Source organism: Zonotrichia albicollis, chromosome 2, assembly GCF_047830755.1.
Source record: "Zonotrichia albicollis isolate bZonAlb1 chromosome 2, bZonAlb1.hap1, whole genome shotgun sequence".
Taxonomy (NCBI): domain Eukaryota; kingdom Metazoa; phylum Chordata; class Aves; order Passeriformes; family Passerellidae; genus Zonotrichia; species Zonotrichia albicollis.
The window spans coordinates 39,126,464-39,149,755 of record NC_133820.1 but is presented as its reverse complement, the minus strand read 5'-3'; the positions used below and the strand labels follow the sequence as shown (position 1 = coordinate 39,149,755).

Below are 23,292 nucleotides of genomic sequence, written 5' to 3'. Positions count from 1 at the left end.
CTACTTGAAATTAAAATCAGAATCTCTATTTGTTGTGTACTAAGGTATGTTGTCTTTGATATAAGAGAAAACTGATACATATAATCGTATTAAGCTGGTTTGCTGTGTATTTATGTAATATTCTAATGGCCATGGTCCTTATATTGGTTTTATTTGACTTTTTAAAGTAGTCATTATTTTATTAGCAATGATTACCTATAAAATTTAAGACTTTGAGGAAATGTTTTGATAGCTGTTCCTTACCTTGTAGTAAACCTTGCCAAAAACATGTATGATGGAGATCTCTAAAATGAAAATAATTTGCAAGTCTGGGAAAGAAAATAGCTGCAAGTAGCAAAAACAGACTTTTTTTTTTAACTGTGAAATTTCCTCCAAAAGGTAGTTATAGGGTGGAGCCAGCCTCTGTCCTGTCAGTCAGTTCAGTTATAGGAGAATGAAGAAAACATGCTGCTGCTGCTTTTTTTTTCTGTTTTGTTTTTTGTAAAGGAAGGGTTCTTCTAAACAGATCTAGAAAATAAAAAAAAAAAAAAAGCGGGATTCAGAAGAGGATCTGTTCAAATATTCATTGATGCTTCCATGATTTATTTTTCCAGTGGGAAGTGAAGAAAGTTTATATTTCTGTATTTTGTGAAATAACAGTTAAAATTGCTTGGAAGAAATCCCTCAACTCATGAAGAGACAGCAGTGCCTCAGTTGGGATGGGACTGCTAGCAATAACCATAGTGCCACAGGTTAATGCTGGTGCCTCTGCTAATGTTTGCTACAAATGCTCTGGAATTAATGAGAATTCCTTTTAGAATGCAGGATTGGAATTCATCCTTTGAGTCATCTATTTTCTTTAACTTGGAAGTCTCTAGATGGGAGGGACACTTCCACTCCAGATGTCTCCAATCACCTCCCACCATCTCCTCCACAGCCTGTGACTTGCTGTGGTTCAGGCTGGGGTCACACAGTGTTCTTGTGGTTAGAAATGAGCTGCCCCTGGGATTTCATGGAAGTGCGTTTGCTGGAATGCTGAAGGCTAGTGCAGCTTGAGGCAGTGTCTGAGAAACTGCTAGTGCAGAGAGTTTTATGGGAGGGTGGGTTTTTTGTCTGTTCTGGACCAAGAAACAAACTGCAGCTGTTGCTAGAATTCGACTCACCAACTCCAGCTTTGCTGCTTGATAAGCAGGCTGGCCTGTACCTGTGTGAAACAAAGTGCTGACTCTCATGAGACTGACATCTGCCCCTGCAGGGAACTAGTGTTCCTGCACACCTGTTGCAGGCAATCAGATTTTGTATTTCTTTGTCTGTACATGTATGCATAAAAGTATGCTTGGTGAGGCCTCATACTGACCTCAAGTCTCATCTAAGGCAATTCCCTGCTCTAGCTGCCCTGCAGCAAGGCAGGTTTTTGTTCTTAGCTCCATCTCAGTGAAATACCCTACTGTAATATCCTTCTGGCTCGTGGTCCCAGCAGTGAAGGGAAAGAAAAAAACCAACTCCATTTGTCTTAGCATCAGTATTAAGTGGGCACAGCACCAAGCCTGACGGAGTTCAAAAAGTGATGGGACAGTATTCTTGGGTGCATGGTGTGGTTCTTAGGGCTGTCTTGTGCAGGGCTGGGAGTTGGAATTCAATGATCCTTGTGGATCCTTTCCAATTCTGAGTATTCAATGATTCTGTGATCTTTTGCATGTAGAAACTTACAGCCTTTCAGATCACTTCCCTCTCTCAAATATGGCTGAAGGGAAGCTAAAAAAGATTAATGGCCTGACATCACAAATAACTTGCATCCTTAGAAAAGCCTCCTTGGAAAAAATCCAGTTTCATCTTCCCTTCACAAAATGTAGGCAGGATTCAGGAGAGATTAAAAAGAATATATATAGCAGCAGAAAGCTGAAAGTGGCAGCAGGTGGCTGGAAAGCTGCAGGCAGGAGGGGGAAGCAGGAATGTCTGGTCAGAAGCCACAGCGAGGGCAAGTCTGCACAAATCCTGTGTTGCTGGGTGGTTTGGCTGCAGCTGCTTTGGTCTTCAAAGAGCTGCTGCTGCCAACTGAAAGGGATAATGCCTGACCACTTCAGACTGTGTTTCCTGTCACAACATCCTCCTCTCTCTCTGGAGGATGAGAGAGATCCACACATCTTTTGCTGCTTTCTTTCTATGCTTCAAGTGTTAGCCCATCTCCATGCCCTATCCCCTTCTGTTTGCTGTTTCAGGGTTAAGCCAAGTCTGTGTGTGATGATGGTGAGCCTTCCATTACTCAGTGAGGGGCAGAGGTTTAGGTGCCAGGTATGCTGTTTGGCTGCCTTCCTCCTTCACCTCTCCCAGGTCACACTGCAGTGGCTGAAGTCCTGCTGGAGCACAGGTTTGATGTGTGACAGCAGCAGCTCACACAAATGTACTTTGGGGTCCAGCATGGAAATGAAGATACATGGGCTTATGTTAAATGAGGTGACTTGGGATTCAGTTTAGTTTTGTCTCCAAAGCTCAACACAAGCCTGAAGACTAAAAGCTACTGGCAGATTTATAAGAGAGAGTGTATACGTGCAAAGGGAGATACTACACTTGGTAGTGAAGGTGTTTCTCTGAAGAGTGAGTTCCCCTAGGAATGCTTTGTAGAAAATCTGTGAGACATCTCAGGACAGAAGTCCTCTCTCTCTGTCCCAAGTGGTGTTCCCAAGCAGGAGATCAGTGTTGTCCTTCTGGTGCAGCTGTCACATTCCCCCATGTGCCATCAGCTTGCAGAAATTTTGTCATGTGAGACTTGGGCTTGGGGCAATTTGCTTGTGTGTGTTTGAGGCCCAGCACAAGTAAAGGTCAAATTGCACCTCCTTTTAAAACATCCATGGTTTTAAAGTAAAAAAGGAGAGAGTTAGGTTAGATGTTAGGAAGAAATTTTTTACCCATAGTGTGGTGAGACCATGGGCATCAGGCTGGATGCAGAAAGTGAGGGCTGGGAATGACACCACCTCTGTGCCTCACAGAAATGCTCCTCTCACAATTCAATTGCCACATAATTTCAAATGTATCTTTAGCTGACTGAGGGAGAGGTTCTGCCTAAACTGGGAGATGTTTGTAAATCCTTTGTTGGATTTTCTTGAGGTTTATATACAGGGGAAGAGCTGTCAGCTGGGTTATGGTGCATCAAGTACTCCCAGACCAAGCCTGGCAGCTCTGCCACTTTCAGAGAAGTCTCTGAAACACAGTAGTTCCCAGGGCTGACAAATTTCACAGCAAAACTGCTCTTGTTGGTCAGCAGGAAAGAAGCCAACAGTATGTTCTACTTGTCTTTTCTTTGTAAATTCCCCAAATAAGTAATTTTCCACACTCCTCTGGCTGCCATTTAGCTAAGCTCTGCTACTTGGACAAGTTCTCAGGTTTCTGTCAACAAGTCATCTTGGACTTTTCTTCAGTCCTGTTCACTAATGACTTCCATTTCACCACTTTTTCAGTTTGTTTCTCATGACAGGATATCCAGAAACAACTCCCTAAAATTATCAGAGTAAATAAGTTCAGGAAAGCATGAGGCATCCAATTCAAAATTTAATAAATGGACTATACCAACACCACTCACAGAGTCTAGGAGGGAAATCATGCTTTAAAGATTTTTTTGAACATGCTATAAAAAGTTTTACCAATATCCCTTCATAAAAATATTAATGGGAAAGCAGTATAAAGCTTCCCCCAGAAGAGGCTAATTAGGAAATACAATGGAAATATTAGTCAGAAATCCTTGACAAGAAGGGAGAAGAAAACAAATATTCCGTATCTCAGTGTAATGATCTAGTGCTTAATCATCGGAAATAAGAAGCAGATAAACAGGAAAAAGAGGAAGGAGCTGGCAGTGAAAGTCAAGTGGGGAAAGACCAGATCACTCAGAGCAACTACTCTGGGAGGCTCTGATAGGCATCATTAACAATAGGGGCAGGAAAACAACTTTGAAGAGGACTTAATTTCAAGTAGATCTTGGGTCAAATGAGAATAATTAGCTATCCATCAACTCTTGTGGAAAAAGGAAAACACTGGCTTAATTTAAATGACATTTTCATTGCTTTATTTATGTAACTATGCTCCTTTATTGCCCTCCAGTGTATAGAAATTAACACATTGGATTCTTCATCTGTAAATTTTGATCAGTTACAAAGCAAGCTCTGAATAATCCAAGACGGGAGAGGGTCTCTCAGTCAAGTTCTTGCAGTGCTTTGCAGACCAATGTGCTTAATTGGAGATATTCACAGAGCTCCAGTTTTCTTGTCCCTCCCCAATTTAGGATGTAGTGGTGCAGGGGCTTCCTCCACTGGCTGACAGTACCCAAGAAAGCAATATTATGGAGAAGGTAACCAAAGGGAATCATGAGTTTGTACTAATGCAGCTCCTGTTTTGAGGGTTCAGTTTTTGGTTTGTTTTTTTTTTTTTTTTTCTGGATATCTGCCTTTCCTTTCTTTCCCCAAGTCTCACAGGGCTCCCTTGATTCTCTCCAGCCCATTTCACTGCAATTTCTTCTAATCACCCCGAGAGTGCTCCTGCTTTGTACTGGTAACTCATAAATGCATTACTCAGCAGCAATCTGTGCTCCAACCTGATCAGTGGCAGGGCAGGTGATCAGATCAGCTGGGCTGGATCCTCAGATTTCCTCTGCCACTGCCAGTCATGTCTTATTCCACCATCTCTGCAGTGATGGAAGATGCTGCTGTTCTCTAGGTAGCTGACCTTCTCTGCACAAAGGTGACATTATGACTCTTCCCCAGTTTTCTTCCCACACCCATGTTTACAGGGCCATTTACTATTCTTTCCTCCAGCATGATTAAAAGAACCAGTCTTTCTTTGTGACAATATTGAATATTGTTATCAAGTAATCTTCTCTCACAATTACTGCAGCTTTTATCCTCTCTAACCTCTGTAACCACTGCACTTGCTAATAGTAAATATGAAGAAGGCTGTTGGAACATCTTTCTTCTTTTGATTGGCTTTGAGGTTGAAAACACTTCATCATGACCTAAAACTTTGATCTTGTATTACAACACAAAAGACACAGAAATGTTTTGAGTGTATCAGAAGAAGAAGAAGATGATTTTTGTGTTAAGCCATTGGGCATCAGAGTGGCATTAACATCTGTTACAGAGGAAATATTTACTGGTGTTATATACAGATATTAAGTATTTATCTACTGCTCTGTAAAGGGACAGAGAGGTCCATTTGGTTGTAAAAACAAAAACCTGGCTGGGAATCTTCCTGGCTGTTCATTTTTGACTTAGGGAACTGAAACTCCAGAAGTCTCAAATGTTCCTCACATTACATTGTATTCACAACAGACAGCAGGATGGGACAGGTAAATCACTGAATGTCCTGGGCAAGCTAATGGAGAGGCTGGTAAAAAGTTCAATTATTGAGGGCTGAATGCAGTACTCTAGAGGACGCTTTATAGAAAAGAGCGTTTTTCAAAACAAGAAGAATTGGTTTCAGCCTTTGAAGAGCTTACACATCAGACTGATAAAGACAACCGTGTAGATGCCATCAAAGTCCGCGGGGCATCATGCAGGGCTTCACTGACGGTGGGCTTTCCAAGCCTGCCTTGTGCAGCACTCCCAATTCCCGGTGCAGTGACTGAGGACAGCCACCAGCCCGTCGCGGTGGGCAGTCGCAGGGAAGCCCGGCCGCCTTGCACCGTCTCGGGTAAAGTTTCACCGCTCTCGCTCAGCTCTCCAGCGATCCGAAAGAAAAACTTCCAAGGCCTGAAGGCATCCAGCAGACCGACAAAGAGGCTGCGGTGGCCAGTCAGGCGGTAAACCTGGAAGTTTGGAACTAGAAGTGGAAACAAGATCTGCCGGCGGTGGGGTGGGAAGGGGCCGTTTCCCACACAACCACGGAGACAGCCCCGCAGGTGCCAGCGGAGGGGAGCAGCGGCTCCGTCCCTGCGCCCCTCGGTGAGGGGGACGAGGACAAAGGGCGCTGCCGGATCCCTCCGGCCGCCTTGCCCGGAGGAGGAGCGGCGGGGCAGGCAGGAGCAGCACCAGGGTCCCAGGGCAGCCCCCGCCCCTCACAGCGCGGCCCCCGCGCTCCTCGCGGGGCAGGCGGCGCCAGGGCGGGGAAGGACCCGCGGTGTGGGATGGGGCGGCGCGAGGCGTTCCCGACGGGAATGCTCGGCGGAGCGGCCGTGAGGGGCCGCGCGGGCTGCCGGCATGTCGGGGCCGCGCTGCCCGCAGTGCGCCCAGCCCTGCGCGTCGCCGCGGCTGCTGCCCTGCCTGCACTCGCTGTGCGAGCCCTGCCTGCGCCGGCTCGGGCCGCCGGAGGGGCCGCCGGGCGCCGCCCGCCCCGTCCTGTGCCCGGTGTGCGACGCCGAGCTGTCGCTGCCGGCCGGCGGCGTGGGGCAGCTCCCCCCCGACTGCCTGGCCCGGAGCCGCGGCCGGGCCGCCGCCGGGTGCGACCTCTGCGCCGACGGGGCGGCGGCCGGGCGGTGCCTGACCTGCGGCCTCCGCCTGTGCCGTTTCTGCTGCCGGGCGCACAGGTGAGCGGCGGCGGGACGGGGACACCGCGACACCGCGGCTGAGGGAGGGCGCAGCGGGCAGGGGCCCGCTCAGGGCGAGCCGGAGCAAGAATTGGCGTGTCTCCCGGTTTTTGCCACTGCTCACAACCCCTGGCCTGAGGATATCCGTAGGGATGCTCTGTACAGGGTGGGGACAAGCAAGCTGCTAGCATGGAATCATAGAATGTCTGGAGTTGGAAGGGACCCACAAGGATCATGGAATCCAAGTCCTGGCCCAAGACAGCCCCAGGGATCTCATGAGCCTGTGAGTGTTGTCCAAACACTTCTTGAACTTCCCGGGAATAGGTCTATTAGCCATGTTATTGGCCATTGAGTCCAAAATCAAGCCACCCTTTGCCTGTAGTGGTGTCCATATGCTGGATAGCACCTCAGTTTTGTGTCACTGGGCAACAGGCAGGGGTATGGGCAGGTACCAGCAGGACAAGAGCCTCACATGCTGTACTGTCCTGCCTTGGAAAAGACACATCTCCCAAAGGAAAAGGGGAACGTTAAGTTGCTGCTCTGCCTCTCTCCACCTGCAGGACCATTTACTCTGTGTGTGTGTGTGTGTGTTTGTGTAAATGCACCCTTGGGCAAACTGGAAGTCCTGTGGAAGTCCTGCGTGGTTGCTACCTGCTGATGATCAACCCGTGTGCTTGCCTGACACATGTTGTAGAATTATTGCAGAAACAAGAGTAACTGCAGCAGAGGAGAAGAGGAGCTGAAGAGGGGAGGGGTGCAGAAGCCTGTAAGCCAGGCAATCTCTCAGAGGACAAAAGGCACTAAAGACGAAAAGTGATGTAAAGCCTGAACGGCCTTCAAGGCAAGGAGGTGACAGACGGGGTCAGAAAAACACCCAACAGCACAAGCCAGGGAAGCCTCAGCCTGGGTTAAGCAACTCAGCCTATTCCCTCATGTTTGCTGCTCCTTTCTGCTTGATTAGCAGATTCTTTCCCTGGAAGGAACTGAGACATATTCCTCCTGCCCTGCCCCCCTGCACATAGTGGTGCCTGTGGGGAAAATAGTTTAGGCTCTTAGTTACCTTTCTACTCCGGGTGTAATTTTCAGCATACCATTCTGATTAGCTAATGCCTCATACCCCGTGGAGCTGCTGAAGAGTGATAAGAGACCTTGAATAGCAGCCTGCTGCTCTGCCAGAGATAACTTCAGAAGAGAGAAAGCAGCAGAAAATTTGTCCCTGTGACCCTCTTCCTAAAGTATTTACTGCTATCATTTTTTCACCCCACTGGCATCTACAGACTCACTTGTTTTAGTTGATGACAGAGGGCTAAGGAAAGCCATTTTGAAAGAATTTCCTGGTGTGTAGGGAAGGTTTCTGTGGTTCTGAGTGCCATGGTTGTGCTCCTGGGAACAAGTGAGAGAGATCTTAGGCTGAAGTCACACAACACTGGAAGGCTTTGAAAATGTGCTGCATCTAAGGGAGGTTAGTGGGAAGCAAAAGGAGAAGCATAAGAGCCTGTGGTGAGGTTGCTTTGTGTTACCAGAGCAACTCTGCAGAGCTTGGTCCTTGGAGTGTCTTTGGTTATGGCTTGGAGCTCCCATTGCAACAAGTCATTAGTGCAGGAGACAAATTAGAGGAGGGGGGTTTTACACCCTTCTCAAAAACTAACTCCCAGTGTCCAAAATAGCAGAGAATGGAAATATTCTAGTGCTGCCCTGTGACATGGTAGATGTCTGGGGTATAACAGGTTCTTTGTGTCCCATCTTTGGTCTTTTCTGAGCAGGACCTAACCTGGCAAGCAGAAGGAAGCCAGGTTTGACTTTTGGAACATTAAATGTTTGACTGTTTGACTGTCTTCTGGCAGTATCAGAGCTCACTTGCCTTGTGTCGGAAATCCGGGCTGACCATGCAGTCAGGGAGGCTCCGGGAGCAGCCCCTAACGAGCTCCTCCTTTGTGTGGAGCCTGGTTCTTGGGAGAGTGCAAGTCCTTTCAGGAAATTTCAGTGGAGGCAGGAGGGAGCAGTGCGCACTGTGACTCGCAGCCCGTTGCAAATAGGCATTTGCTAAAGGTCTCAGTTGTTGTGTTTTGTGTCCAACATGCATAAAGTGCTTGGTGTTTGCTCCTGCCTAGGAGACAGAAGAAAACGGCCTCCCATGCTGTGACAGAGCTGGAGAGCACCAAGGATTGCAGCCAGGCCGGGAAGCCTCTCCTGTGCCCGTCCCATCCCACGGAGGAGCTGCAGCTGTTCTGCGAGCAGTGTGAGCAGCCCGTGTGCCGAGACTGCGCGCTGGGCAGGCACCGCCAGCACCCCTGTGACCTCGCCAGCAATGTCATCCACCGGCACGGGGACGCCCTGCGGGAGCTGCTGCAGAGCAGCCAGCGGCACTTGGACACCCTGGAGGATGTGCTGAGCCAGGTCGATGAGATGGGCGGCGCTGTCCGCGGCCGCGCAGAGGCTGTGGCCGCGGAGATCTGCCTCTTTGCCAGGGGCTACGTGAAAGCCATTGAGGAGCACCGGGACCGGCTGCTGAAGCAGCTGGAGGACTTGAAGGTGCAGAAGGAAAACCTGCTGCACTTGCAGAAGGCGCAGCTGCAGCAGCTGCTGCTGGACATGAGGACAGGCGTGGAGTTCACAGAGCACCTCCTGATGAGCGGCTCAGATGTGGAGATCCTGGTCTCCAAAGGGGTGGTGTCCAGCCGTCTGACACAGCTCAACAGCGTTGCTTACAGCACCCACCCCAGCGTGGATGACAGGATCCACTTCTCCCCCCACGAGAGGGCAGGGCAGTGCTGTGGCTATGAAGTTTTTGGGGCCATTCTCAATAAAGTGGTCGATCCAGCCAGATGTACCCTGCATGGGGAAGGTAATGGGGAGCTGTACAGCAGCTGAGTGAGAGTGCATTGTTGAAGTCACCCCTCTGCTCTCTGTAGCCACATGGTGTGCAGGTTCTGGCTTCCTGCTGTCCAGACACTGACCAGGGCAGAGGTTGCAGTGCCTGCCTGTGGGAGCTGTGCTGGGCAGGGAACCGGGCAGCTTTTCTCATCCAGTTGTGCAGAGCACATGGCACTGCCCTCCACAACATCAGCGGCCTCAGCATGGGGCTGAGGCATGTGGAGGGCTCTCTCAGGGGGTGGGAATGGCGCCTGCAATAGCAGGAGGTGATGCTCCAGGCTGTTCTGCAGCATGAGCCCAGGCAGATCCCCTTTGTGGCTGATTAAGTTTTTACATTACAGCTTCTGCTGAGATGGCTATAGGAATACCTGGCAATACATTGATGGTTTTATGGATATTTGCTCAATAAGGACTTGGAGCTGGGCCAGCAAACAGATAATGTTCAGCCCATCCCACAGAGCACAGCCAGCTGTGGTCAGTAATGGTCTGTGCAGGGCAGATGAGACAGACCCAGAGCTTGTTCAATCCCTTCCATGCCAAACTGTGGGTGTTGAGTTCTCTGGGGCACAGTGGGGCTGGTCCTTTCTCCTCTGGGTTGCATGGAGCATCTTGAGGCCTTTTTGGGAAGGTGCCAGCTGGGCTTAGCGTGACAGACAAAACCATCCCAATGGTCTGTGCAGATCTCTGGGCTAAACCTGCCAGACATCTCTCAGAACCCATGGCTCCCACTCTCTCCTGATACCCAGAGTTATGTTGACTTTTCCCTGTGAGTGGAAGGAGCTGTAAAACCTGGAAGCAAAGTCCTGGCTGTGCTCTGATGGAGCTGCAACTCTGCAAAATAGGTGGGAGGTGGCAGTCATGGCTTGACTTGAATCCTTTGTAGTTCTGTTTCTTTCTGCTTTGGTGTTTGTTTCTTCAGATCTCCACAGTGCCCGTCAGAGCCAGCTGAGTGGCTTTACCCTGCTGTGCAGGGACGCTGCGGGCGAGCGCTTGGGGCGGGGAGGAGAGGCTGTGCGCGTCACCATCACCCACAGGGACAAGAGCCACTGGTGGGTCTCTCACACAGGAAATCCCTGGCTTAGCCCTTCTGCTCCCTTATCCTGGCTCCCTGCTTGCTTAGGGCGTGGGAGCATGTGCTTCAGCATGTGGGACAGAATCTGTAGAGGAAAAGGCACTACTCTTTCCCACACTGTTTCCTAGTGGTTGTGTTTGGCTGGACAGTGATTGCTGAGATTTGCTGACAGAGATTTGTACTAAGCCTTTGAGTGATTTGAGCTTCTTAAAGGATTCAAGTCCTTGTGTGTGTTGCTAGGCAGAGGGAGCTGTTGTTCCTTCTCACTGCTCCCAGCAGACACCTGGGGCTCCTGCTTTTGTTACAGCCTAATCAGTGTAAGTCATTGCAACCCCTGTATGGCAGTCACAAGTCAGGCAGTTCACCAGCACCATGAACCTCTGACAGCTGATGGAAGTGCCTTCTTCATGTTCTGGAGAAAGAATCTGTGTTGTGCTTTTGTTCTTTTTCCTGTAGTTGCAAGCATTGAATACTGTAACATGTTTGAAGGTTTTCTAGCAAAACCAGGAAAGGCTGCACTTGAGCTCCTCAGTGTTTCCACAAGGAAAATGACCAACCAGAAAAAAATTATAACTGTTTCCAAACATTTGTCACTAAAGAGTAGCCAGGCATAAAAGCAGACCCAGTTGGCGGTTAGTTCTTAAGAAAAACATCTATTGTTTTATAGTAGCTGGAACCAGATGCCAGCATTAATTTGTTCCAGGAACACTCATGATGGGATGACCTGATGAAAAAAAGGGACAGGATGCTAAAACCCTTTGCTGTGTTGACAAAGCACACAGAGGCAGTGCTGGCTGCACAGATGCTTATCAAAAGAGCATCATTGTCCAAGAGTATTGTTCCAATGCACCTTCTTTCCATAAGTGCACCCATAATGTAGGAAGGTGCATGCCCCAGGGATTTCTGGATTTCTCTTGATGGGGTAGAGGTCGCTGTGGCCACATTAACTCTGTTTCTTGCTCTTGGCTGCATGCACTTGCTACTTGGGTTGCTGAAAGCTGTCTGGCTTTGCTTTGATGCACAACAGCTGCAGAAGAGCATGAAGTATCACCACACAGTTCATGGCAGGAAATTATGTAGGCAGCTGTATTGATGTGAAGTGTTGGGGGTGGGGAATACAGGTTATAAGCTGTCATGTCATGGGGCCCGGGAGACTAATTAGCAGGGATTAGCAAGAACACCTTCCTCTGTGCAGAGCTGCCTGATAATTGTCTGTGAAAAGTTTTCCATCTTCCTGTGGAGCAGGAAATTTATCCTCGAGTAACCAGCTGAGGCTTTCTCTCTAGCACTCTGTTCACCAGAATTCCCTGTGAAACACAAGGAGTTTCACTAGGAAAAGGGAGAGTTTACCAGCAGGGACCTAGAACTCCTCAGCATTGAAGGGAAGAGTTGGGGTCAGTGCAGTTGGGAGAGTGTTTTAAGTGGTTCAAACCTACCCTATTATATCCTGTCTTCTTAATAGGTTTTTCTGTAGGTAAGTGCTTGCTGAAGCTGTGGATTTACCCAATTTCTGTGGGCTCTTATGGGACTATCTGAGTTGTAAGTGTGCTGTGTGTCATCTTCTGCCTTTTGGTGTGCAGGTTGCTACAAATCCTTGCAGTGCAACTGGCTTTGTGTGACTTCCTTTGTATGGTAATTGCAGCTTCCAGCAGCAGGGGTGTGTGAAAGCCACTCTAGGCCAAACTCTGGTTTACATTTAAAGCAATTTTCTGCCAGTCACTGACCTCTTGGGTTTCTCTCCACTGTTCACAGTGCAGTCAAGCCAACAGTGTGTGATAATGGTGATGGGACCTACTGTATTTCCTACAGCCCTGAGGAGCCAGGCTTGTATGCTGTCTGCGTCTGTGTGAAAGGGCAACACGTGCAGGTAGCATTTCTTGTTTCTCTTGCACTGCTTCTTCTGTACCTACTTTTCTTTTCTTAGGCATATGTTTCAAATCTGTCTAAGGATTATTTCTACCACGTAGCAGTTCAAGGCTGGGCTTAGTGATCTGTGACTGACAGGGTCACCCAGATGGTGTCTGGGAATGCAGACACATCTGACAGCATCTCTCTGTTTGCTTGTCCCCTGCAGGGCTCTCCCTTCACTGTGACGGTGAAGCCCAAGTTCCGTGAGCACCAGGGGGTGTTTCACTGCTGCACCTTCTGCTCCAGCGGAGGCCACAAAGCCGCTCGCTGTGCCTGTGGTGGCACCATGCCAGGTGGGTGCTCAGCTGCTGGCACCAGGAGGATTTGCTGCACTGCTCCTCCCTAGTGCATGGAGGTGTGAGGAGATCCTCTCACCCAACTCCCACCTTGGACATGCACCAGGAATGTGGTAGACTGTGTGTGCACCTGTTCTGGTGGGGTGACTGCAGCAGGGAGAGATGCAGCAGGACACACAGAGGGGCTTTATGGCACATCCCATAGTCAGGGACCTGAGCCAGCTGTGCAGGAGGTGGGGCAGGGCACCTCAGCCTTTCAGCCCTTCTGAGTGAGGCTGAGCAGCATTGCACCTACAGTGTTCCTGATCCAGTGCTGGCATGTTGGGGGCTTGTTGGCTGTGTCACACAGTGACCAGCTCTGGAGAAGCCTCACTTCATGTTTTGGACAAGAGTTCAACTCCCTTGCTTGTTTAATCCCAACCATCTTCCCTGTGCTTCACCTGCATGTGTCATCATGTGTTTTGTGTGTTTTTAGGATAGAACTGGCCTCTTCCTTTTTCTGTGCTTGATCTGTATCTTTGGCCATAGCCACAAGCAGCTGGCATGGGGTTCTGGATGCCCATGTCTTGCTGTATTCAAAAGACAAGGGAATGGAAATCATCAGCTTTCCCCAGCTATTGAGTTGTTCTTTATTTATGGAGTCCTGGCAATTTTGGCTTTGAATATGCTGCATTCTCATCAGCACACTTTAGAGAAGTCCTGGGTCCAAAGCCTATGCCACACTGGGATTTTCTGGCCCACTTTGGTGCCTCTTCTCTTGCAGGTGGGTACCAAGGCTGTGGCCACGGACACAAAGGTCACCCTGGCTGCCACCACTGGTCGTGCTGTGGACAAGTGAAGGAGAGTTCAGAGTGTTTGAGTGGGCCCCCCAGTGACACCTCACAGAGGAGTTTGCTCAGGACAGTGGCACTCTGAGCAGCCAGGTGAGCTCCTGGGAGTCCAGGGCACTGCTGCTGGCTGCTCCAGGAGCACAGATGATCCATGAGGATCCATATGATCAATCCCTGCACAGCCTTGCTGCCAGCAAACAGCGGGATGGGTGTGAGTTGAGAGAGGAGGAATGAGGGAAAATAAAAACTGTGCCTTATGTTCCTCCAAGGGGTGTGTATGCAAAGTTATTTTTGTGCTCAAATAGGAGCAAATTCTGGGAAATGTACTGCTGCCTTCACTTCTGAGGACTTGTGGCCTGTGAGGACATGCTCTGAGGGGAAACTCATTCTGAGCAGTAACCTCACAGGAGGGTTAAGATGTGTCCTATTCTGCAGGGTCAACAGCCTCTGCTGTCCTTCTTGATGACGTTAAAGCTGCTCATTGGGGCCCAATCCAAAGGGTTTGTCATCATGCCTTGGAAGGGCTTGGCAACCTGAATATGGCTTCTGCCTCCCCGTTGGATATGCATCTGGATTCCAGCCTTGGATGTGTGCACATTGCACAGTCAAGCTTCTGGGAGCTGCTCTTTGTTTGCAACTCCTACCCTTCCTCTGGGTATACTGTAGTCTCATTATGCCCTGCCTGCAAAGTACAGGCAAGGTGAGTTAGTAATGTATCTGCAGGAGGGCCCAGAAAACCTCCTGGCACTGATAGGAGCAGGAATCAGAGTATCATTCACCTGGCCTGTTTGTTCTCCATGGAGATGATGTGGGACACGGTGCTGCTGGGGGAGCCAGGGCAGTGCCAGCTCACCAAGGGAACATCTGGGGGCAGCCTGAGTGTCAGCAGGACTCACAGACACAAGGTCCAATTGTCTGTCCAGAGCTGGAGCACAGGAGATGGAGCACAGCAAAACTCCTGGATTTGGCTTGTGCAGCCTTGGCAAGGCATTTACCAACCCATAGCTGGGGAAATGCATCTGTGATGAGGAAGAAGAGGCACTTCCCTGGAAGGGCAATTGCCACCCTGCTGCCATCTGCTTGCCTGGGTGAAGCAGACACCCCGCATAATCTCCTTTGCAAAATACATTTCTGTCACTGAGGCTGGGATCACTGCTGCCCTGAGGGTAACCTTGCCAGTAGGTGTGTGTTGCTAGGGGCTCCTAATTCTGCCCGAGGAGCTGGCACAAAGGTCCCACTGCTGGGAGCTCAGGGAGGGAGAGGAATGCTGTCAACAGCAAGGACCAAGTCTTGCACTCTGCGTTAGGACAGCTGGCTTGTAAATAGTAGAAACCTGCACTGTGTTTGTTTGCTCAGCCTTAGAAGTCTCCCATTTGTTGTTTGTTCCTCTTACAAAGCCAGTTTTGGAACTTCTTCCCAGCCAAGGAGATAGATATCCTTATGCAAATGCTGTTTATAGCTTTCCATAAACCATCCAGAAAGCTTCCCTGTCAAGCAGTCAGGGAAGGCTAGACAGTTTAAATCTCCAAGTTAGGCAATTTAAGGTTGCTGAGTCTGAAATTTCAAAGCAAAAGTTTAGTTTGAGTTAGCCATTAATGGAACAAATAGTAACTCCTTCTCATCCTTGCTATGTACAGAGTCAATGCTCAGTGCAGAATGTGATGTAAACCAAAATGCCTAATTTTTTTGTGTCTTTATAATTCTTTCCCCCCACCCCTTAGGTGTGTTGTTTTTTCTCAGAGCCTCCATGCTGACTTGCAGAGGGAACACATAAGGACAGCACTACCTCCTAGGCACATAATTTCTGACTGAAAACATCTTAGTCCTCTCAGACAGAGGAATGTGTTTTCTCTTTGTGTTAGGTATCCTTTACACACCCTGTCGCTGATGTTTTCCAAGAAGCTGTTTGTCAGAATTACACCAATGAAATTTAAACCCTTCATGGAACTGCAGCTCTCCATCTGATATGGGCAGAGCAGTTTTTGGACAGCTTGGGTCAGGCCCTGGTATTAATTTTTTTCTTCTTGCTAGACTTGAAGGCCCAGTTGGTCCCAGGGATTAGGAAGCATTGGCCAGCTACCACTGTGAGCTTGGTGTTGGTTGTGCATGAGGATATTTGAACCAGTCTTGATAAAAGACATTTAATGACCTTTGTCATTTTGTGGGGAGGGCTAGGTCGGATTGTCCTCCCATTATTTGACAGCAGCCTCAGTCTTTATAGTTCAGAGCACTTTGCAAATGATCTGCTGGAGTCTGACATTGGACCCCAACATTCATTCCCAAGATAGGCTTCCAGTGCTGTGTTGGTAAACATCTGGGTCAGGAGGTGCATTAGGAAGTGTAGTTAGTCTGCTGGGCTATATGATGTTATTTCTGTTCAGCTGGTCCTTGAGATAATAAAGGTATTTTCAAGACAAACATGAATGCAGTGCTGACAGGACTGCACTGATAGATACTGATATTTTTCTTTTCCCAGGACAAAAGCTCTTGATAAAATTGCCTGTCTCCAAAGTTTGGGAAAAAAATGAACATGAGGAGGGGCTTTTGGAGTCAAGAGAAGAGAATTTACTCCCTCAACAGGGAAAACAGTGTAGCTGGAAGAGAAACCATGAAGAACAGGACACTATGGCATACCTGGAACCTGAAACCTCCATGTAGGTAGGGTGCTTGCAGAGTCAGAGTCAGGCTGAGGTATCTGTCCTTTGAGAGGCAAAGCAGGCTGATGACTCGACTGCACCTGTGCCACCAGTGTCCATTTTGTCCCAGCAGATCTCAGGAGCAGAGCAGATTCTGGCTCAGATGGGCTGCTTCTTTTTCCCACAGCAGAAGGTGCTTCACAGGGATGCACCACCTGATGGGAATGCCATGTCAGGACAGATCCACATGCAGTGTGGAGGACTTTGTGTGTTTGCAGCCCAGGGTGGCTCAGCACCTCTCTTTTGAGAAGTGAGGGCTTGTTCTGAGTGCTACCAGCTTCCCTTCACAGGCGGGTGAGGCTGAGGACAGGTATTGCCAATAAGGCAGTGTCAAGTTCTCCTCCTTCCAGATCACTAGTGTTCTCATTTGTGGTACTTCTCAAGCACCTCTTAATATCATTGTTACAGATGTGGGATCATAAGGCTGGAAAGATGTCCTACATTTTGGGTCAAACCCCAAGAAAAGCTTTCAGCCCTTTCAGCTTACTGGTTGCCTACACCTCTGTGGAATGCTCTGTCAAACCTGGCTAATGGTGAGCTTGCCACAACTCCATCTTCTCCTTCACCAATAGCTCCTGCAGCATTCCAGTGATGCTGAAATGAGGTGTGAATTTCCCATAAGCAGGGAAACTCTTCTGTAGGTTACCAGCAGCTGCTGGGCCCAGCAAAGCTGGTAGCACTTTGTGCCTGCTGTTGCCTTCTCCTCAGTGAAGGCAGCTGATGTGTCCCAGGTGTTCACCAGCTCTCACAGACCATGTGGGACCAGATCCTGCTGTCACATTTGGCTGGATTTGCTAACAAATTCAAGATTGGTAAGAGCTGGGCAGATCATGTAATCACAGTCCCTTGGTTTCTTTGGGAAGTGTCCTGACCAGCTCTTGGGCTTTTTTTGTAGTATAAACAGACAGGAGTAGGCTCCAGCATGAGCTGCTCAGAAATGAATGCAGTGTTGCCCTGGGGAATGGGACTGGCCCTGGTCCTGCTGGAGCTCCCTGTGCCCGAGAAGCAGACATGTTTTTCCAATGTGGAAGTAACCTGATTGTTGACTGTGCAATGGGGTGTGCTGTGGCTGACCTGGAGTCAGCTGGAGTGGAAAGGGGACACCTTGTCTGCCCACTGCACACGCAGCTGTAAATCAGGTGTCACCACAGCCATTAATCAAGTGTCACAGAGGGCAACAGGATATTTCTCAATGTGCATTTCCCACCGAGCCACTGTGGCCTAGAGCTATTCTTAGCTTCTTGTACTGTACTGCTAAATTATGAGAGGCTTAATAATCAGCAGGATGCTGACAAATAATGATGATTTTTTTTTCTGATTATCACCACTGGCCAGTATTAATTGGTCTTGATTATAACCTCTGGTTATTACAGAGAAAGTAGTTTGGTTTTTTTAGGTGCCCCAGTTCCTGTGGGCATCCTCAGCTCTGCATGGGAGAGCTGTTCACTCCCGCTAACCATCCAAATTTGCTGGAGATAGCTACAGACTGTAAAAAATCCCCTTTTTCCCATCCTCCCCGGAACACAGTCCAGATGTAGATGTCAGGATACGCAGGTTCCCTTTCGGGAAACTGAACATGGTGGTGCAAGCTGCCTTCCCTTCTCTTTCACAACCTCTCTGCCCTTCTCAGCCCAAGAGCTGCTCATCCTGCCCCCAGCCTCATCTGAGACCAAGCCCAGAAGTAAAGACCTGCAGGGCCTTGCAGGTGCCAGTTTCTTTCCTTTACATGCCCCAAAATGCACCACCCTGGCAGACCTAAGAGCAGCAGGAGCTTGCCTTGGGGGAGGGTGAGAGGTGGTTTGGCCAGAGGGAGTTCAGTGGGATTAAACAGCAGTCAGAAAAGGGGCTGCTCCCAAACCTGCGTGGCTCTGAGAGCATTGCTGAGCTCGTAGGAGCCTCTTAGCACAGCACAGAGAGGCAGGGGAGACTCACAGTGTGAATGGGGCCAGGAGGGGCACCCTCTGGTGGGACCTCTCTGCCCAGTGCCAGGAAAGTGGTTGGACATTTTTGTAGGGAGACCTGAGCTAGTCCTGGTTATGACACAGCCCCAATCTGCAGATCTCCTGGGACACTTGTGCACTCTAACCCCAGGGTTAGCTGGCTACCAACCACAAGCTGTAATACTTTTTGTCTTAAATAAGACACGTTTCTCAAATGGGTGTGTAGGAGGTCTCTCCTGTTGCCCCAGTGTCTAACCAGGCCTCCCTGCTTATGACTGCCCTGGGGGTGGGGGCAGTTGAGATGCTCAGAGTTTCCTCATTCCTGAGGGTTCCGTGCCTGGGTTCACCCCTCCTTAGCTGCGTGCAGTTATTTAAGCAGGACAGCTTGGGAGGATATATCATGGAACAGGCAGGGGCTGTGCTGAACAGTGTGGGACCTTCAGGCTCCTGCTGTTTGACTTGTCTCCGTAGATGCTGTCACCATGGCATCCCAAGGCCAGGCCATTTTCTGGAGGTATAGTACTATCTGCACTTGCTTTGGTAGAGGGAAAGGAGGGAATTGCACTTTTCAGACTCTTGGGATGTATCACCCTGCTGCCAGGAGCTCTCAAGAGTGCAGTTCTTTGCAGCTTGACTGTATTGCACTCACTCAAGCTACTTAAATACCAGTACAGCTTGTTTTATACAGTTTGTAAGGCCATGTATGTATCAGACACCCATGTGCAGTCATCAGCTGTAGTCAAGATGGAGATGCATGTCCTAGAACTCTGCACTTGCTAGAATTTGCTATCCCAGGGTTGAATCCTGTGGTAGATTGGGGTGGCAACGCTTGAGGAAGGGTGTATTCCTGCTGTTGTATTTTGGGGGTTCAATGGCTTGAGGAAGGCACCCTTCTTCTGCTGGTCCTCAGACAGTTGCTTGTGTTTCCATCACATCAGCTTGCCGTGGGGAGAAAGAAACTATCCTCCAGAAGTTTCCTTGCAGGATTAAGAGCTGGGAAGACATTCTCAAAGTGTTTCGTGGCTCTCATTTCAATTACTCCATTTCCTTTGGAGCTATTGACTGAGTGCTGGTGAACTAAAGTTGGAAAAAGAAGTCATTAAAATATCTACCGCATATCCTTATCTCCTGATTAGCTGAAAATAACCCCCACCAGATGGATGAAAGGGCAAATTTTTCATCCTCTAGTGAACATGGAATGAGCTTTCATCTAAACCTCACTGCTTGAACAGAGACAGCAACAAGCTGTGTCTTTCCATCCCAGGTGTGAACTTCCCAGGCTGGATGGAGACAGAGGTTCCAGTGAGAGACAGTCCTGCTGGTAGTTATTCTGTGAAAAAGCTTTCAGCTGTTACCAGTACCTGTCCCACTGGAGTGGAACAGCAGTGGGGAGAAGGACAGGCCATGTGTGAACAGAAGAGACCTCACACAGGAGCCTTGCCACATGGAGCATCAAGGAAGCACTGAATAGCAATATGATCTGCACCTTTTCACTGGCAGAAGTGAGGTTGCCTGTAGACACAGAGTGTAAATATTCCCTGGGCACTGCTTTCCTCATGTGTCTGGAATGCACGCAATAACCAGCTCTGTTATTTTCAAGAGGCAGCCCAGCCAGCCTTCAGGGAAATGAAATAATTGATGGGTGTGAAAAAATGCTCATCTGTACCTTGCTGCTGTGAAAACCTTCCTGCTGCTCTGCTAGAGCCTCTGCCTGCCCTGCCAAGCAGCAGCAGTTTACTGGGAGAAGAAGGTTCCTTTAGGGACATTTGCTCCTCAGGCTGATCCTGAAATGCAGAAACAGACCACAGAAGGGGGTGAATTTTCCAGGAAGTTTCAGAGAAGCAGTGGGAGATTTCTGCTGATTTCAGGAAAAACAAAAACAAAACCAACCAAGGAATCAGAACCAAAACCAAAAAATCTCCAACGAAAACAACAACACCAAAACTCCCTGAAGTGCTGAAGAAAGTTGGGTTCTGCAGTCATCAGCTGCATATTGGAATAGAAACCCTTTTGTTTTGGGTTACCACTGCCATTTCTTTTCCACAGTAAACTTTGCTATAATGAGGAAGGCAAGGGACCCTCAATATCCTAATCTTCCAGTTCTTTTGACCCTCTAAGCCCATTCCTGAGGGAAAGCTTAGTCCAAGTGGAGCTAGAAAACTGGAGAATTAGGACTGTTCCTATCACAGCCAGGCTGTGAGCCTCTCCCTGTCCCTGGGCTGTGATCAGCAGCATTCAGGCAGGGAATGAATGGATCCATTTAATGCCCAATTTGATTCCAAGTTTGACTGGTGAGGCACATGACTATGGAAAATAGGGTAGGAGGCACAGAGCAGTATCCCACAGGCTGACAAATGGGCACTGGGAACTGAGGGAGGTGTCAGGGCTCCAACTGGTGCAGCCTCAGCCACCCACATCAGTCTGTTTCTATGCCTTTAAAACACTGCAGGTACCAGGGGTGCTGATGCACAGAAAATTGCATCTCGCTTGGAGTGCTTGAACTGCTGCAAGACACAGATACCACCAGCCTGTGGCCAGGATGCCAAGTTCCTCTCATTCACTCTGCATGCCAGATCTACTCATTACACGTGGTGGGCACACAACAAATGTTTGTAAGGATCCTGTGATTCCTGCATCTTGCACTTTCTGCAGAGGAAACTCCAGAAGGACTAATTTCTCGTTGTCCCTCACAAGGGATGTTGAAGTGGGCAGCGGCCTCCGTATACCCAAAATTGCCATTCCCTCTGTGCAGTTTTCCAATCAGCCCTGCTGGTGCTCTGGAGCAGGGTGGGTAGCTGCTCTCTGGGTGCAAAGCCAGCAATGCTTTGCAGCCATGGGGGCAGGTGGCACCTGCACAGGACAAAGGCATTGGTGTGGCCTGTTTGTGCTTGTTTGTGTTGGTCTGTGAGTAAGCTGAGGATAGTTTCGGACAGATGAGTGGGAGGGCAGAGGTGGTGTTCAGGCCAGAGGGTCCTTTCAAGGACCAGAGGCAAGTGTGGTGGCGCTTGAAGCATTCAGGGACTGCACAGGAGGACATCCTGGCTACTCATCCCTCTGCCATGCCTCCTAGCATTTACTGTAACCCTCTGGCAGCATCCCTCAACACGGAGCAATTTCTTCTCTGCCTGTCCTTGGGAAGAAGGATTGTAAGATAAGGGGATAAAGATGAATCACAACTGTTGTGAGTCAGCGCAGTGTGGCTGCTGCTTGCTTTGTGATTCCCAGGTGTGAGAACTGAGGCTTGTCATGACAACCTTGGCTGAGTTTATAGCAGCTATCTCACTCTGGGATCAACTCCCAGAGTGGAAATTGGTAGAGCTCCTCAAGAAGATGGGTGTTATTCAGTGTACATGAAACACTTGGCATCTTCCCCAGAACAGGAAGCCACAGAATGTCCCACGGTGAGCCTGGCTGGGACCTTGAGTGACTCAGGATTGAGCCCCGTGGGACATGGCGAGGCTTTGCTGAAAGCTGTCACACGAAAGCATCCACAGGAGCCATCAAAGTCCCCATCCTGCAGGCCCCTGGGGGAGGCAGTGCCTGGGTCCCCAGCTGCCTGGTGCCCATGGCTGGATGATATCCATGGCTTTTCTCCCAGTAGGGCCAGCTGTGATCCACCTTGAGGGATTAGGAGGGGAAACTGCTGTTCATCCCAGCTATGGCTGAAAGCTGGTGACAAAGGGGAAGAAGCCAAACATGACAACTCCCAGCTCCGAGGGCATCTAGGCAGAGCTTGGTATGGATGTGGATGTGTAAATGGATTTGTGTGAGCCCTTATCTGGAGGTACCACATATTTTGGTGAAATACAGAGTTCTGATCCCTTCTGAGCATGTGCAAACTGGGCTTCTTCAGACAACTTCCCACTGTCTTTAAGGATGAGGATGCAAGGGAGACAGTGGGAGGTCAAACAAGTCTGCAACATCTCCCTTTTTCTCTATTCCCTCTTGCCTTTCTCCCTTCTGTGCTGCTCCCTGTGGGGGAGGCTTGTTCACATGGTATGATTCTCTGGAGTTCCATATCAGCCCTGTGAAGTGGCATCTATGGACACTGAGCAAGTCACAGATGCAGGCACACATCAGTGGTGGGAGGAGTCCATGGATGTAGGAACATGTCCTGTCCTAGATGGACTGTCCTGCAGGAGGCTCCCCATCAGCTTTGTGTTGGCAAAGTGTGCTGCAAACCAGTAAATGCTGCTGAAGCAGAGCAGCTGGGTTTGTGTGGGCAGAAGGGCTGTGACCTCTCACAGCCTGCAGCTCTCTGGGCTTCTCCTCTGTGAGGAGTCTCTGTGAGACTGCTGGGCACAAACTCCAGGATGTACCTGTGGGATTTGTGGGGAGCTGCTTCAGGGCTTGCTCTGGCTGGGAGCTGAGTTTGCTGCCACAACCTTTCACTCCACAGGGAAATGTGCCCGTGACCACATGACAGCTCCACTGGCTGTAGTGGGAGTCCACAGCCAGCTGTGCTTCTGGGTCAGCCAAGCTGGGCTGTGCCAGAGAGGCTGTGCTTGGCAAGGCTGGAGCTGTGCTGATCCATGACATGATGCCTTTCTTCTCTTCTGGCACGGCTGCTTTACCTGTGTGGCTTGGCAAGTGGTCCTCTCCTCTTCAGTCTCTCATTCAACAGCCCATTACCCATCCCCACATGGAGCATCCCAAATCCAACCAGCTTCAAAAAATGGCCCTGTTTCCTGATCCCTCCTGCACATTCTCTGCCTTGCACCTGGTGTCTCCTGGGCTCAGGGGCTTTGCTCACTCCCTGGTCACTCACAAGCACCAGCAGGGACTGCCTGACTTGCTTATGCACCTGGGAGGGCAGAGAGAAGCATCCTGCCCTGGGGCCAGCTGCCTGCTCTCAAAGGCCTGGGTCTCCTGCCACATGGTCCCCCGCTGTTGGTGACAAGAGCTGCTCAGCTGAATGTTCATCCCTATTGTGGTGATGTGCTTTACTCATCCACCTCATAGTGGGTCTGTGGCTCTCCTGCCTCCCCCTCTTTTCTGCAGGCAGCTCTGCAGATGGACGGTACAGCATGGGCTGTGAAGGAGGTGGGCTCTGTGCTAATGCTGTCCTTTCCTTTTTCCCCAACAGCATGACTACAGTCATTGTCATCCTGGCTGCAGTGATCGCCCTGATCATTGGTTTTGGTGTCTCAGGTGTGTGACAGCTCAGATTTCCTGCAGTTACTGGTGGA

General features: G+C 49.5%; 2 protein-coding genes across 3 annotated transcripts in view; both read left to right on the top strand.

Moving 5' to 3' along the window:
• Window positions 1-5,686: 5,686 nt before the first annotated feature.
• Window positions 5,687-13,748, top strand: TRIM45 (tripartite motif containing 45). The gene is made up of 6 exons (XM_074534798.1): window positions 5,687-6,487; window positions 8,599-9,332; window positions 10,281-10,410; window positions 12,186-12,300; window positions 12,508-12,634; window positions 13,401-13,748. Exons 1-6 carry the CDS (start codon window positions 6,162-6,164, stop codon window positions 13,550-13,552), a joined length of 1,584 nt encoding a protein of 527 aa, XP_074390899.1. The 5' UTR covers window positions 5,687-6,161; the 3' UTR covers window positions 13,553-13,748.
• A 3,821-nt stretch (window positions 13,749-17,569) lies between these two features.
• Window positions 17,570-23,292, top strand: part of VTCN1 (V-set domain containing T cell activation inhibitor 1) — a 12,165-nt gene continuing 6,442 nt past the window's right edge. For both annotated transcript variants that reach the window (XM_026792829.2, XM_074534801.1), the window contains exon 1: window positions 17,570-23,254. In XM_026792829.2, the coding sequence (XP_026648630.2) occupies window positions 23,131-23,254 (124 nt within the window). In that variant the 5' untranslated portion in view covers window positions 17,570-23,130. The remainder of the gene's footprint in view (window positions 23,255-23,292) is intronic.